Source organism: Cupressus sempervirens, chromosome 1 (assembly GCF_028749045.1).
Source record: "Cupressus sempervirens isolate cs-2001-9-10 chromosome 1, ASM2874904v1, whole genome shotgun sequence".
NCBI lineage: Eukaryota > Viridiplantae > Streptophyta > Pinopsida > Cupressales > Cupressaceae > Cupressus > Cupressus sempervirens.
In genome coordinates this window covers 459,215,414-459,231,344 of record NC_143118.1, presented here as the reverse complement: position 1 = coordinate 459,231,344, position 15,931 = coordinate 459,215,414, and the positions used below count along the sequence as shown (strand labels likewise).

Genomic DNA, 15,931 nt, shown 5'->3' with positions numbered 1-15,931 from the left:
ACTTGTGAACTGTCATTATTTGGTTTCCATTAAATTAGTCTGTACTCTCCAAATACTTGGATTAGGTTAAACATGACACGCTACTCCCAGCACAAGTTACTATTCTATGATCTTCTTGTACTAGTCTCACCTTTCTAGTTTGCTATCTTGTAGGATCATCGTCCCACCGTTCAGACAATGTAGAGCACACGTAGAAACAGTGATTTAGTAGGTGGCTAAAGGCAATCTATGCATTAATTATCTACATAGTTTATTTTTGCATATAAGCATGTCTGCACCATGAAAGTGCAATCTTATATTACATTCAAATGACCTGTAACCATCAACTTATTGATAAAAATATTAAAATATTTTTCTAGAAGCTCCTCCAAATGATGGAACTGCAACCCAAGAATTATATGCTAACAAATTTGACCACAGACAAAAACCATGTTTGTGGTTTTCCTTTACTCATTAAACTCTCCAATAGGTGTTTGTCTCTTCAAGCTTGATGGGCTTTTTTTCTTCTTTCCTCCATTCTCATTCATTTTCTTTTGCACATTTGAAGCCTGTGACATCGAACTCACAGCCTTTTGAAGAGCCTTTTTCCTTACCTTTTCCTTCTTATTCTCCTCCAGAATCTGTGGAGGACCTACAGCCCTTGGAGGATCCACACGAGTATCCTGAAAACTAGGTCGTGCATAATTTACAATAATTTTTTTGCCATCCAATGCCTGCAAATGAAATGAACTGAATATTACAAATAAAACATATTTTTAAAGGTAAGTAAAGATGCATCCTGCTGACTTCCAGAGCATAGGAGAAACATACCCGACCATCCATTTGGTTTACAGCAACATCTGCCTCTATTTCAGAAGCAAATTGCACAAATGCATACCCTTTTGACCATCCAGTTTGAGAATTAATCATCACCCTAGCTGCAAGCAAATTTCATGACCATTATAATACATATCGTTATGAAACAAATTAGTTTATGTAAATGCCAAATGCAAAAGAGTGGACAAGAGACAAGCTATTGAGGAAAGACATTGAACAGCAACAGGATGAAATAAATGAGTCATTACAAATATTAGCTCAGTGAACAATAAAATGGAAAAGGCATGCTCTTACCATCAACCACTTCACCATAGCGTGAGAACATATCTTTTAAAACTCGCTCATTTGTGTTCCCAGAAAGCCCTGCAATTCATTTGATTGTTAGTTTTAAAATGAAGAAATCATTGTGTCATGCAGTCTTCTAAAACCCCACCTAACATTTAAGTGCCCATCTTCCAAAATGTCTCATTATTTTTCATAACCAAATCATGTGAATTCCGTGAAGCTGTATAAACACAATCTTGCTCAAAGCCACTCCGATCTTAAACAACTGTTGAAGTTTTCTATAGAGATACAGGGCTCTTTTGGTGAGGTAAAAGGTGATGGGATCCAAGATATCGAGCTTAAAATATTATAAAACTGTGGGGTATGGATGTTAAAAAATTAGAAATCTTTCAAATGTTGCATATTAAGAATATTTCCAATTTCAAACAACTCATATAACTGCATACTGCAATATGCAAGGACAATGGCAATGGAAGCAATATGAGAAGCATCAAGCCAAAGTACATTGTCTTTTCTCATCATTTTTGAAAGCTCTATATCTATTGATCATGTACATCAAGAAGTAGTCCCCACCTTTACCACCATTCTGTATAAAATGATGCCAAGCTTTTGAACAGATTATTGTCATTTGTCAAAAATCAAAGAATTCTGGTGGACGGATCTTTGTAAGTTATCATAGTCAAAATCAAATGCAATCAACACACGTAATGCTTTATTTAGCAACCTTAGCCAGCATCTTCTCTCCAGATCAAAAAATGGAAATATGCAGATTGAAATGGTTGAAGAGTGTTTGGAGACGTTTAATCAAATACAAATTGGTTAGTGCAATTAGGAGTTTTGCAAACTTTGTCAGTGTTCTCCACAGTCCTAGCATTGGCTCAAGTTGTTTAATACCAAAAATAAATGTGATCTTGGTACGGTATAATCAGGGTTGGCAAGGATGTTCTGGTCAGATATTCTCTAGTGAGCATCAGCACAACATGAGGAATCAAAGATATTCCACAATGAGATGTCATCTCATAAAATGCATGACTGCTTAAAATGAACGACTACACGTTTTTACTAATGGTTGATATATCAATCAATAAGTGTAGTGTGAAGCCTGAGTTTATTAATTCTTATGGGGAATATCACAATTTTTCTTTACGAATGAATATGTTGATATTTTGTATCTCCATATGGACAGATGGTAAGATAACATGAAGTACGAATAAAGCAAATAAAGATGACTAAGCACATCAGAAAAACCCTAAATTGATTGTTATATGTTCCAGATGATGCACAGGTTGTATTATAAATAGGATCTTTAAGGATCAATGAGTTATCAAATGTTGCCACACAAGGAGCAGAACAAGTTCAGACAATACACAATTTCAGAAAGATCTTCATAAAGCCTCAAGATAAAATGGTTGGAGATTGAAAACTACGTCCATCTCATCAATCACTTGGTCATTTTCCAAAGGCATAGGTTTGAAGACATCTTTTGTTTTTGTAAAAGTGACTTATGTCATTTGTTGTAACTAAAGTTAGATTTTGGACTTATTTTTGTAAAAGTTGGGTAAAAGATTTTGAATCTTATTTTTGTAAAAGTTCGGTAAATCCTAACTTGCTTGTAAATGGGTAGTTACTCTAAGTGATCACTTGGTTAGCTATCCTAGGTGGTTTCTCTAGGTAGTTATCCTAAGTAGTTAGGAAAGTAGTTAAGTGGTTATGAGTTGGTTATCAAGAAGAGCCTTAATATACAAGGCCTTTTGCTATATAAAAGGGAGGACTATTTGGCAAAGGGGAAACTACAGAGAAATTCTTTTAGATCCACACCATGTACAAAAATGCTTTTAACTTGTATATTTTCAAAAGAACAAAGATGAATGCATTTAGTCATATGTCTGTGTCCAATTATTATTGCATACTTCTCGTATGTGATGTGTGCACTCTCTTTTGTAATGGTGGAATTCTATATCCTTTTCATTCTATGTAATTGATTTGATGAAATGCATCCATCTTGTGGTAGCTTGATGTGGATGTATTAGAATACCCTATATTTTCCTATGTCAATGTTTTGTATTCTTATTTCATCATCATTATATTGTATACGAAAAAAAACCTTTGTAATCATTCTACATTATAAGTCTCAACTAGTATTCGTATGTTTGTTCTTGGGGTTTATGTTAACCATTTTCTTTAGTTTTTCTCTGTCTCCTTTTTGTACTTTCGGGTGAAAAGTACTCAAAAAATACAAATACACCCATAATCTAAAGGAGCTTCTCCTCTCAAATGCAGAGGAAGGTTGCAGTTTGATAGTGATGGAGCTCCAATCTATCCAACTGTTGGTGCGGTTGTCACTGCTCCTCGGGCGAACGGAGTCATTTTTGAAGAAGCACTCACAGTGACAAATCTGTTTACCAGCAGATTTTTGCCGATTCTTATCTTTAAGGGAGATGTTTGGTATAATCAGATTTGGTAGAGTATTCACCATTTCTCAGGCATTCAGGATCTATATACAAAAGCTTACCATCAAGAGCAGAAGCAGATCAAGTATGCTTGCATCGATGCCTTTGTATTGTTTGCCATTGGTCATTACAAACAACCTTCAGCAGGCAGATTCTGGAACGAAGATGAAAATAATGTGTGTGTTCTTCTCCATGTGGCCACAACAGCACTTAATGGGAGTTCATACATCCTATTGAGTAACAACGATTAAAGGTTGCAGATAATACTGTGTTTTGTACTGGGCATATTTATTCTACGTCTGAATGAATGTCTCAATAATTGAAAGCTATTGCAACCACTGTATTTATCTATTTGTTACATGGTTGTTAAAAGCAATGGTACTGGTGGGACAATTTGTCTTGGAGCTGCTGTTGTGGCCATTTCCTTTTGTGGCTTGGGCTCAGTCACAAGTAATTCAAGAATGTCTTGCATTTTCAGGATAGGGAACAATGCCACCTTCAAAATTCTGTACAGATAAGAATTAAAATTTATTAAGAAAATTGTATACAAATTTTAGTGAGAAAAGAGAGCTCAAAGTAATTGTTATAAATTTCCAAGCCAAAAAAAGGGTCTATAGCAGTACAGTGACTGCATTTGCGTTTAGATGAAAAACAGAGTCACAGAGAAGTATAGTTAAGTTTTTATCATGAATTGTCAAGCTATGAGTAGAGATTTGGCCTTCATTAAACAGTCAAGGAAACAATTTGAGAGATGGCAATAAGATCTACTACATGATAATTACACCACTATCAATATGGTGTATGAAGCATCAAAGCATCATTGTCACAATGATAATATGATTACAACCACTCCTTATATCAAATAATTCAAAGATCCTTGTATTATGTTAAACTTAGTCTTGGAGAATGTCAAGGCTATAGTCATTTAGAGATATGAATTTCATCATGCAGAGTTAAGCAAGAATTGGTCCAAGTTATCCATATAGTCATCATGTAGAACTAAGCAATCCTGGTGGCTAATTATTCTATGCATGGATATCCATATTTGAAGCAATCTTCAATAATAATGATTCATGAATACCTGATCTGTCATAACCCATCATTTCAAGACAAGAGTGATTACTATTGGAAGAGCAATCGTATTCTATTAGCAGAAAATTATGGAGAGAGTTTGGATTGACTTACTGCCATTGACAAAATAACAAAGAACTGGTGTCAATGATACTAGAGTGATTCGTTATGTTAATCCCGATGACATCAGCTCTCGTGGGTGTGTTTGCTAGGAAATGAGTGCTCCCTTTCGAATAGGATAATGAGGAATTCTTTAGGAGTATCTAACAAACAGGAAGGAAGAAACAAGCAGATTGCATTAGGAAGGATCTTAATGAGCATCTTGAGATAAGTATTGACTACTACTTTTATTTGCATATCGTAGTCAATCTCTTAGCTATATCCATGCATGTAATATAAGAATTATTTGGTTTATTATGCTCTTGTTCTTTTCCTTGATCCTCAGGATGATTCTTTGCAAAGAAGAAAAATAAAAACAGAAAGAAGTTTGCCGTATTTGATTGTTTGGCGATATAAGAGTGGGAATTTTACATTGTGTGGGGAGGTGGGGGGCGGATAATAAACAATGTTCCATTCCCACTTGAACCATCTTTAGAGAGATGTTCCATTCTCAAATATCTATGAACCCTCATGTGCAGATAAGTATTCTTATCTTTGAGTATTACATTTATCTACTCATTGTAGTCTCTCTCGTATTTGTAGTTCTATACATACTATAAGAGTTATGTGCCTCAACCTTTTCCTTTGTCTCTGAGGTTGTTCTTGTAGGAAAAGAAGGTTGGTACTTTACACATGTTATCAAATATTGTGCAGAACTCAATCTTATGACAATAGCTTCAAACAAGTTTTGATATAGAATTCATTAGTCATCTGATGATCATGCTGGATAAAGCAAACCTCTTGAAGCGAATATCTTTGATGATTGAGATTATGAGTATCCTTCTATATTAAAAGGGAGCATGACAGTTCATTCGAGACAACCTTGGACAAAGAGGGAGCAGATAAAGGATATATTTCAGTTAACCTGAGGGAGCCTAACATCTGACTCTTCATCAGAGGTAACTTTAAACAAGGAGCTCAAAAGTTGATATTAGATTCAAATGGAATTTTTGACATTTATCAGAAGTAACCTCAACAAGGAGAAAAGATTAGTGATTCTTTGTGAAGAAGAAGTTCCAAGTGCAATCCCTTATAATGCATTCTTCTCTATGTGAAATAAGTTTGGGGTGAAAGCACCTTGTTCCACCCTCTAGGAGGAGCTATGTTGGATCCACTTTGACATGGTTCATGGTGGATATCATGTGAGTTACTCCATGATTTTGCTAAAAAACATTATGAAAGGTGTCTTTAATCAATGTTTGATTATGGTCCTTGTTGTAAGGTGACAATCTTAACAATGGTTTGTCCTATTATCATGATGGACTACATTAAGTTGTCCCGGAGATCATGATTACTTTTTGTGATGGACTACATTAAGTTGTTGTCCCAGAGATCATGACAATCTAATTACTATTCATGATGGACTACATTCAATTGTTGTCTCGAAAATCAAATAACACCTATCCTACTATAGGATATGATATAGAGAAAATGTTTTCCTAGTAGGTGTCATGGACACGATGCCAATGCACATACTAAGAGAATATAAGTATGACGAATATCATATGATTGATACTTCTTGTTGGATCATATTCCGGATGATATCAAAAGTGATGAAAACATTGCCATTGATGTCAATAGCATGAAGATAATATTGTCATTAATATCAAGGTGTTCAATTGGAAGTGTTGGAAAGAAGATAACATTCCTCATTAATGTCAAGAATGAACAAGACTTGTTAATATCAAAGGAAAAATGACATGTATCTTTGAATAAGCCACAAAATCTGTAAAAACCCTCAACAGGCTATATCCTTAACAAACATCAATTTGCTTTTGTCAATCAACAGTATGATATTTTGTCAAACATTTGGCAGGCAAATTATTATCACTCAATAAATAATGCTTTAAATTCACAGCCAATTGCTCACAATTTTAATTAAGTCTTTATCAATTTGGACAAATGAACACCATTAAACAATTCAGAAGTAATTCTACAATTGATGGCAATGCTACTAATATCCAATTTAAAAATTGACTTCTGGAAATTTATAAGAATGCAATAATGAACCTAGAAATTGACTTCTAAAAGATGAAATATGGATTGCAGCTCTCAATAAATAATCCAATTTACTCGCAGGTTCAGAAATACATGCTCCTCGCTTATAATCCTAGGTGCTCTAAAACCTGATTGCTGCCCTTCAATAATTGAAGGCAGCCTTCCACAAAATCTAAAATCGCTGCCAAATATAGGGATGACAACCACAGTAGATTCCTCTTTAACCACGCCAAACAACAAACAATAATGGCATTCCAAATCACAAATTCTCCAGCCACAATGAAATTCCCAAGTATAGTACATAACAGTCGAGAATTACTATAATTTCAATAAGAGAATTCTCAGAATTAATTCACAATACCTCAGCTGTGAATTACCAGGCACTTCTTAATTCCAAACCCTTATACTTCAGCAAGGGCAAAGAAATCGGCAAACTCAAACTATTCGCAGGCAACAAAAGAAAATAATCAATCGAATGATTTACTCATCAAATGGGTTCATATTTATAATCTCCAAATGGCACAAAGTTTCCCAAATGAACTTCACTTAAGAAGCTTCCCACACACAACATTAAAACATAATAAAGTGTCATTATAAACTAATTTGTTAATTGCTTTTGGCTTCGAAAATGACCTTTTCCACCATAACTTCAAATTCTGACATGTAAGGCCACTGTTTCTTGTTCCCATGACTTAAAACTTTTCGTCCCGATTCCAACGAGCTATGATATTGAGGTGACCAACCAACAACACTAACAAAAATAGCAACCTCAGTGTATTTAGATGAATAATAGTAATAATTCACCCGTCTTGCGAAAACAACTAAAGAAGCATCAAAATCGAAATCTGACAACATGAAAGTGATCTTGATGATGAAAGATGATGAATGAACCTGACAGAGTGACTTACTATAAATAGACGCTCCCTCCAAGATTCTTGGAGACCAAACTGGAAGCCTAAAATAAAAACTGAGAGCATCCTCCAACTCCTCTGACTCGACTCAGCTCATTGGAACCAACAATTGACTTAACGAGGTGACTTACTATAAATAAACGCTCCCTCCAAGATTCTTGGAGCCCACACCCGAAGCCTATAATAAAAATTGAGAGCATCCTCCAACTCCTCTAACTCAACTCAGCTCATTGGAACCAACAGAATGACTTATTATAAATAGTAAGTCCCTCAAATGGAGCCAAAACACACCATAGAATGCTGGAAAGCCTATACCCACACAACGAAGACCCTCAAATCCTACCGTCAACTCACGAGGGTCACGATGGTGAATTGACCTAGCCAACCGCAGGAACCTGCTAAAAATGGGGGCATTACAGTCCTCCCTCCCTAAGATTGCTTGTCCCCAAGCAATCCTAGAGCAAAATGGACATCACAATCCACCTAGATCCCAAAGGTAGAACTGCGTACTATCCCTCCAATGTAAAAACAACTCCTCTGGCACCAACACCCAAATAACGGACATCAACATTAGAATCCTCTGAAAATTGACCTAAGGCGCCGATGAAGGCTACAACTCATCGCAACTCAACCCAACTAAAATACCAACTCTGTCCACACCTAAGTCCCCATCAAATTGATACTCATACCCAACTGCACTATGGAGATGGTAACAACCATATGTACCTAAAACACTACCAGCAACTCCAACCTCTGCCAATCTATCCTGGGTGTGTAGATACTGCAAGGGGTCTAATTTGCAGTTATCAATCTCGTCTGCAAAAGATGGTGCTAACCCATCCCATAATGGATGGCATGAAACTAGAGCCAACCCACACCAACGTGAAACCAAATCCTCTACCTGTGGATCATAAGAAACATGATGAGCACTCCTCACAATGTAATGTCGATAAAAAATCTCGATCTCTGTCAACGGCTCATTATCATCAAACTAGGAATCAGAAGATGGCTACACTCTTTGACTCCAAACTATTGGCCAGGCAAGATCCTAGGCAACCCTCTCAGCAAACCCAACCTCAAAATCCCTATGGGGAAGCATAGTAGACAAAGTCTCTACAATCTTTCCTGCCAACCTTTGAATAGCACGAGAACCTCAGATGAGAGTACCCTTAGACACTGTATGAATCCTCCCTCCCATCTAAACTCTCCAATAGATACTCCATGAAGGACTCTATGCAGTAGAAATTATATGTGAAAGCATCAACTTACAACCCACAACTAATCCCTCTAAAAATGTGGCACTACCATCTATCTAATGGTACCAAGTGTATGAAATGAAGAAATAGATCCGCTTCCGATTGAAGGAAGCAAATCACCATGAGAGCTCGTCTTCCTTGATGCTCTCACCTCCTTTGTACCTACTGCACGCATATGCTAGACGGATGTGTTGGCCACATCATCACATCCCTCATCCCCAACCGTGGAAGAAAACTCACCGCCAACCACAATATATAACTGGACATGGTTTGGGGTTAATGTCGACTATACCCACTCTAACTCCACGATAACCTCATCCAACAGTGACTGTGACTCTTGAAGAGCCAACTGAGTATACTAAAGAGAGTCCACAGTCACCTAAAGCTCCTGGGTAAGCTCATCTACCTCCTCCTATTTCCCTAACAATGTCTCATAACAGGTGCTACCCCACTCCAGAAGGTAATCCCTATCAACAACTAACTGAGAGTAACTATGCTTCAAGATCCTGACAGCCTCTCGAAGCGTATGAACCTCTGCTAGGGAAATACTACTATCACCGTGCTCATCTAACACAGGAGCACCCCAACTAGATGTAGCTAGCATCTGACGAATAGCATCATAATGCTCAAGAGTTGAAGAAATGTCACTATCACTCACCTTCAGTTGACAAGTCACATGATGCCTCTATAACCCCTACCTCCTATGCAAGCTCTCTGTCTCACTAACTGCACTGTGATAGGAAAACGAATCAGAACTACCCACCACAAGATCACTCATTGCATGTGTGCTATCAACTTTGCACAATTTTGCATCTGAGATATAACTACTATGTACCTCAATCAACTCCTCATCTGAAGAAATAGAGGCCTTGACAATATCAATATCCCCACGTCTCAACTTCCACCTCAAAAGATAAATCCTATAAACACTGGTTCTAGGACCCATCCAAAACCTCCTCAGAGTCCTCAACTGATACCTAGCAAGGGATATCGTACCCGGTGCAACTCAGCATCATCAAATGTATCATCAGATGCGTCCATACTATCTGCATCCACATCTCCTAATAAAGCCTCAACTACTGACACCTAATACTGCACACATGACTCAACGTCAAGTTGTGAATCAATAACACTAGAGCATGAACCCACATCTACTGACTCTGTTGTAACATACAAATCACCAACATCACAGCTTGGTGACTCCATACATGCATTGGTCCCACCTGGAAGCCATTGCCTCCTGTACTGGAGTAACACTATGATAACTCACATACAAATCTCCAATAATAATCCCCTCCTAGAGAGAGCCAGAAGTGTCAGTAGTAACAACTACATCAACTATCTCTGTACTAGCTGCAACAACTCTAGGAGCATCAACCTGCTGAAGCTCAATGCCGCTATCCACCAAGGGCACTGACACATCTACTAATCTCTATGAAATGAGTCCATCATCAACACTACGGATGGGGCTAGTAGGTGTCGTACTAAATATAGGTACATCAGCATCATGGACACCTATCGGGGAAAACTCAAACTTCCTTCCCTGCAACCTCGATGTCGGCCTTCTAAAGGCGAAAACCATATACCTTGCTACCCTCTCAACTATCGCAAGATCCTACAAGCTCTCTACCAACCTCTGTTGAAGAAGCTTCAATTTCTCCAAACTCTCCTGCAAGGCATTCTTTCTTGCACTCACTTCCTCATTACTCCACTGACTTCTAGAAATGTCAGTCCTGTGTCTATCCATAGCTAGAGAAAATAAAGTGCTGGACACTCTAGAAATCATATCTAAAAATCTTAAAGTCAACACCGAATAAAATAAGAACTTAGCCCAATTCATGCAGGCTGGCAAGAAACCGCACCGATACCACTGTAAAAACCCTCAACAGGCTATATCCTTAACAAACATAAATTTGCTTTTGTTAATCAACAATTTGATATTTTGTCAAACATTTGGCAGGCAACTCAATAAATAATGCTTTAAATTCGCAGCCAGCTACTCACAATTTTAAGTGATTAAGTCTTTATCAATTTGGACAAATGAACACCACTAAACAATTCAGAAATAATTCTACAATTGATGGCAATGCTACTAATATCCAATTTAAAAATTGACTTATGGAAATTTACAAGACTGCAATAATGAACCTGGAAATTGACTTTTAACAGATGAAATATGGATTGTAGCTCTCAAAAAATAATCCAATTTACTCGTAGGTTCAGAAATACATGCTCCTCATTTATAATCGCAGGTGTTCTAAAACCTGATTGCTTCCCTTCAATAATTGATTGCAGCCTTCCACAAAGTCTAAAATCACTGCCAAATATAGGGATGACAGCCACAGTAGATTCCTCTTTAACCACACCAAACAACAGATAATAATGGCGTTCCAAATCACAAATTCTCCCGCCACAATGAAATTCCCAGGTACAATACATAACAGTCGGGAAATACTATAATTTAGTTAAGACAATTCTCAGAATTAATTCACAATACCTCAATTGTGAATTACCAAGCACTTCTTAATTCCAAACCCTTATACTTCAGCAAGGGCAAAGAAATCGGCAAACTCAGAAACTCTTCGCAGGCAACAAAATAAAATAATCAATCGAATGCTTTACTCATCAAATAGGCTCATATTTATAATCTCCAAATGGCACGAAATTTCCCAAATGAACTTCACATAAGAAGCTTCCCACACACAACATTAAAACATAATAAAGTGTCATTATAAACTAATTTATTAATTTCTTTTGGCTATGAAAATGACCTTTTCCACCATAACTTCAAATTCTCACATGTAAGGCCACTATTTCTTGTTCCCATGATTTAAAATTTTTCGTCCCGGTTCCAACGAGCTATGATACTGAGGTGACCAACCAACAATACTAACAAAAATAGCAACCTCGGCATATTTAGATAAATAATAATAATAATTCACTCATCTTGCAAAAACAACTAAAGAAGCATCAAAATCAAAATCTGACAACACCAAAGTGATCCTGATGATGAAAGATGATGAATACACCTGAAGGGGTGGCTAACTATAAATAGATGCTCCCTCCAAGATTCTTGGAGCCCAAATCAAAAGCCTGAAATAAAAATTGAGAGCATCCTCCAACTCCTTTGACTCAACTCAGCTCATCGGAACCAACAAATTGACTTACTATAAATAGTAAGTTCCTCAAACAGAGCCAAAACACACCATAGGCTGTTGGAAAGCCCATAACCACACAACTAAGTCCCTCAAATTCTACTGTCAGCTCACAAGAGTCGCGATGGTGAACTGACCTAGCCAACCGTAGGAACTTGCTAAAAATGGGGACATTACATAATCATAAAGCAACGATAAGGATATAGCATTCTAATAGTTATGAAAGTTTCAAATATGTTCTCAATGATGAATGCTTCACATTGATCATATATGCCTATCGGTGACCATTTTAGAAGGCACATAAATGCATCAAAAAGCTGTATAAATTACTAACATTAAGATATAGTGGGAAGCCTGCTCCAAGAGAATGAAAATAAAGGTAATGAGATAAAGGAAAACTATATTTGGTTACATAGCAATTACATATGTGCATTAAGATAAGAAGATACATTAACTTCTCAAAGGCAAATAAGATTTGTGAAAGAAAATATCATGTAAGATGACTGAAATTAAAACATATCATTTAGTATCAAAGAAGACAATATAGATGTGCTGTTTAGTATCACAGAAAATTATTGAAAAACCAGACAGTCTATGGAAGCACAAGAAATAGTGGAGACATAGACAAAACAGTGGTAATATAGAAAGAAGAACTACCTAAAGTCCACCCGATAAGAACAGCAATAACTAGTAAAGTTTTTAGGAGCGACCTCGTGAATAAACTCAACAGCAGCATTAATTAATATAAAGGCAGTGATAATAAATGGAAGACCTGATAGGAGACATGTATCGAATGAAGAAATCTAATGAAGTTGCTAATTAAATAAGGAATGTGAGTTTTCAGCGATAACAAACAAAATCTTCAGCCGATATACATTTTCCAGTGAGTGAATGAGAAATAATCTGTTCAGAATAAGATGACTAAGCAATGGAAGTTAAACAGAGGCATCAACAAATAGAAGTTGACGCAGCATCCAATAATATATATTTTGAATAACATACAGCAGGATAAATCAAAACTTGCTACCGTAGAATGATGGAAGTCAGGTCAGCAGATATATATATTTAACATCAAACATTGATGATTAAAATACACAAACAATGGAGGTTTATATTCAGCGATGATGTCAATGACAAGATGACTAAAAATGATGAGACAAAGTGCAATATAAAGTCCAGCATAATATTAGAATACAAGATCATCGAAGAGGAATAAAACAATGGATCTCCCAGTTTTCAGGAAATAGAATGCAGTTATCAGAGCATTAAATCAAAGGTAAACAATAAAGTAATTGTATACAAGGAAAGGGAGTCGTGTCGTCCACGTAGACACTCAGAAGATTTATGTCAAACTCTTGGAAGAAATAAATTATCCAACTCAACGTTGTCAGAGCAAATGCAACTCAGCAATATAGATCGAGCATAGAATGAAGGGGAAACAAAAACATATATGGCAGATTGGCCAGTCACGAGTCATGGAGGGCATATGATGAACACAACTTCTATAGAAATAACATGCAAATCTCCAGTGGCCCATAGGTCATCAATACGACCATACTCCAGGGCTATCTCACGAAGAAGATAAAGACTAGAGTATTAGCAGCAAAATTAAAATGAGGAAAGAATACTTTGAGACATCAACCCCAAGTATTACCAGTATCCATCAAATACTCAGCAGATACACACAAATCATATGCCGTCAAATCTGAATATAAGAAGAAGAATATGATCAGAGCGATATCAAGCAAATGACAAGATCATTGACCTTGACTCAAGAGATGTATCCTGGATATCATGTTATATTAATGTTATGCAGAGACTTATGGCTGTGACTTGGACTAGGGAAGGACCTTAGGATACTCAAACGTATTCATGTTTTCATAGTATAAGTGAGAAATGTTTCATCCAGACGAAACACGAAAGCCTTGTTTGTCATGTCCTCATTCATGAGCCGCTGGAACTTTGGAAGATGTGGAGGAACCAACAACAATATAACAATATGATTAAAATTAATCAATCAATTTGAAAGAGAGAATAATTTAATTATTAGAAATGGACAGTTGGTCTTAAAGATCACAACCTTTCAATAAAAGGTTTTGTGAAGATATAAATACAAAGATTTAATTCATTATTTTAAACAAGGTGTGGAGAAGTGTAATGACTACAAAGAAGAATGTGGAAGCAGATGTGGAAGTAACATGAAATAATATAGGAATAAAGAAGATTGGATTAAAAATAGAGAGTAAGAGTGCTAAAGAAGGAAGATTCCCCTATAAGAAACTTGAAGGGGTGTTCCACTAAAGATTCTTGCACAGAAGAGAGTTCGGAGGAGGAAGATCTGGATAAGGAGGATGGACAATTAAGGGAGGAGGATTTCTTAGGGTTGAATGATGAAAGTACTCTAAAAGAAAAGAGAACTCTAGCTAAAACTGAACAAAAGAATCATAAAATTCAGGTTGGGGAAAGTCAAAAAAGAGGGAGACGGACTATAAATGCACTAATCCAAATAGTTGAAAGTGCAAGAGGTCAAAGTAAACTGAAAACGGGAAGGGGAAAGACCCCTTCCTAAAGAGGATGAAGCTCCTATCCTGGAATGTCAAGGGCTGCAATGCCTCTAACAAAATTCATTTGATCAAGAAAGGCCTTGATCAAGCGAGACTGGATATTGTCCTTTTGCAGAAAACAAAGATTAAAAGGGAAGATGTAGCAAGAGTAAAGAGAAATTTTGGAAAATGGTGTAGTGAATGGGTTGCGGCAGAAGGATCTTCTGGAGGTGTGAGTGTGTTATGGAAGGACTCGGTTAATGCTGTTGTAATGCAAGAGGAAAGCAATTGGCAATGGTTAAAGTTAAGATCTAAACAGCTTGAAGTAGAATTCAATATGATAAATGTTTATGGTCCTGTGCAAAGTAGGGACAAAAGAGAACTGTGGAAATCTCTAATAGGTGTAATGGAGGCCCTTCAAGATGAGATATGTAATGACCCCAGCTTTTAGCCTTCACGTTCTCCAAAGTCTAAGTGGAGCATAAGAGGAAATTAAATTAATTTCTTATAAAGTCATTAAATAAAATAAAATTAAAAATTAAAAGTTGACTTTATATTTAATTAATGTATTACAAGGGAGAAGCTTCTAGAGTGTATATTAATTATTTGAAAGGTGGAATCCTCTAGTAATTTAATTTTCTAGAAGCACAATTAATTTTTGTATTGTAAGGGAGGAGTTTCTAAAGAGTGCATTAATTATTGGAAGGGGGAAGCTTCTAGCACTTGCAATTAATTAATGTTTTAGTTCCTTCTAGAAGGGTGAAGGAAAAGGATAAATAGGGGTGAGAGTCTCATTGTTGAGCATCGGATTTTTGTGAATGACATTTGATAAGAACTTGGATGTGTGACTCACATATCTTTCTTGGCAATAAAGGACTTTCATCCTCTCTTGTAACATTCTAGATGTCATTCCCTTGGGGTTTGGCCTTTGGAATACATTGCTTTGTAATTGATTTTATCATTTTGAGAATTAATATAATTTCAGCATCGGTTCAATCTTCAATTTGCAAAAAAAAAATATTCCAGCAGTTGGTTCAGTTTTTGGGCATTTCTAGGGTGCCCATTATAGTGGTATCAGAGCTACAAGTCCTGCCATCCTGTGAAGATCTTCAGCATCTATGTTTGAGCATGCGACAAAGGCTTTATAATTTTCACAATACCAGAGCAAGAAAAAGGATTTCAGACTTGCAGAAAGAACAGGGTAGTTCATCGGTGTAGAGGAACATACAATCTAGTCATACAAACACGGAGGAGATATTCTTTGAACAAGACAGCAGTATGGGTGAC

At 36.5% G+C, this 15,931-nt stretch overlaps 1 protein-coding gene across 1 annotated transcript in view; it reads right to left on the bottom strand.

Annotated features, from left to right (window-relative positions):
- Nucleotides 1–203: 203 nt before the first annotated feature.
- Nucleotides 204–15,931, bottom strand: part of LOC149578283 (uncharacterized) — a 91,445-nt gene continuing 75,717 nt past the window's right edge. The window contains exons 2-4 of the mRNA XM_089828085.1: nucleotides 1,111–1,179; nucleotides 811–917; nucleotides 204–713 (exon numbers count right to left, since the gene is read on the bottom strand). Coding sequence (XP_089684211.1) covers nucleotides 447–713; nucleotides 811–917; nucleotides 1,111–1,179 — 443 coding nt within the window. The 3' untranslated portion in view covers nucleotides 204–446. The remainder of the gene's footprint in view (nucleotides 714–810; nucleotides 918–1,110; nucleotides 1,180–15,931) is intronic.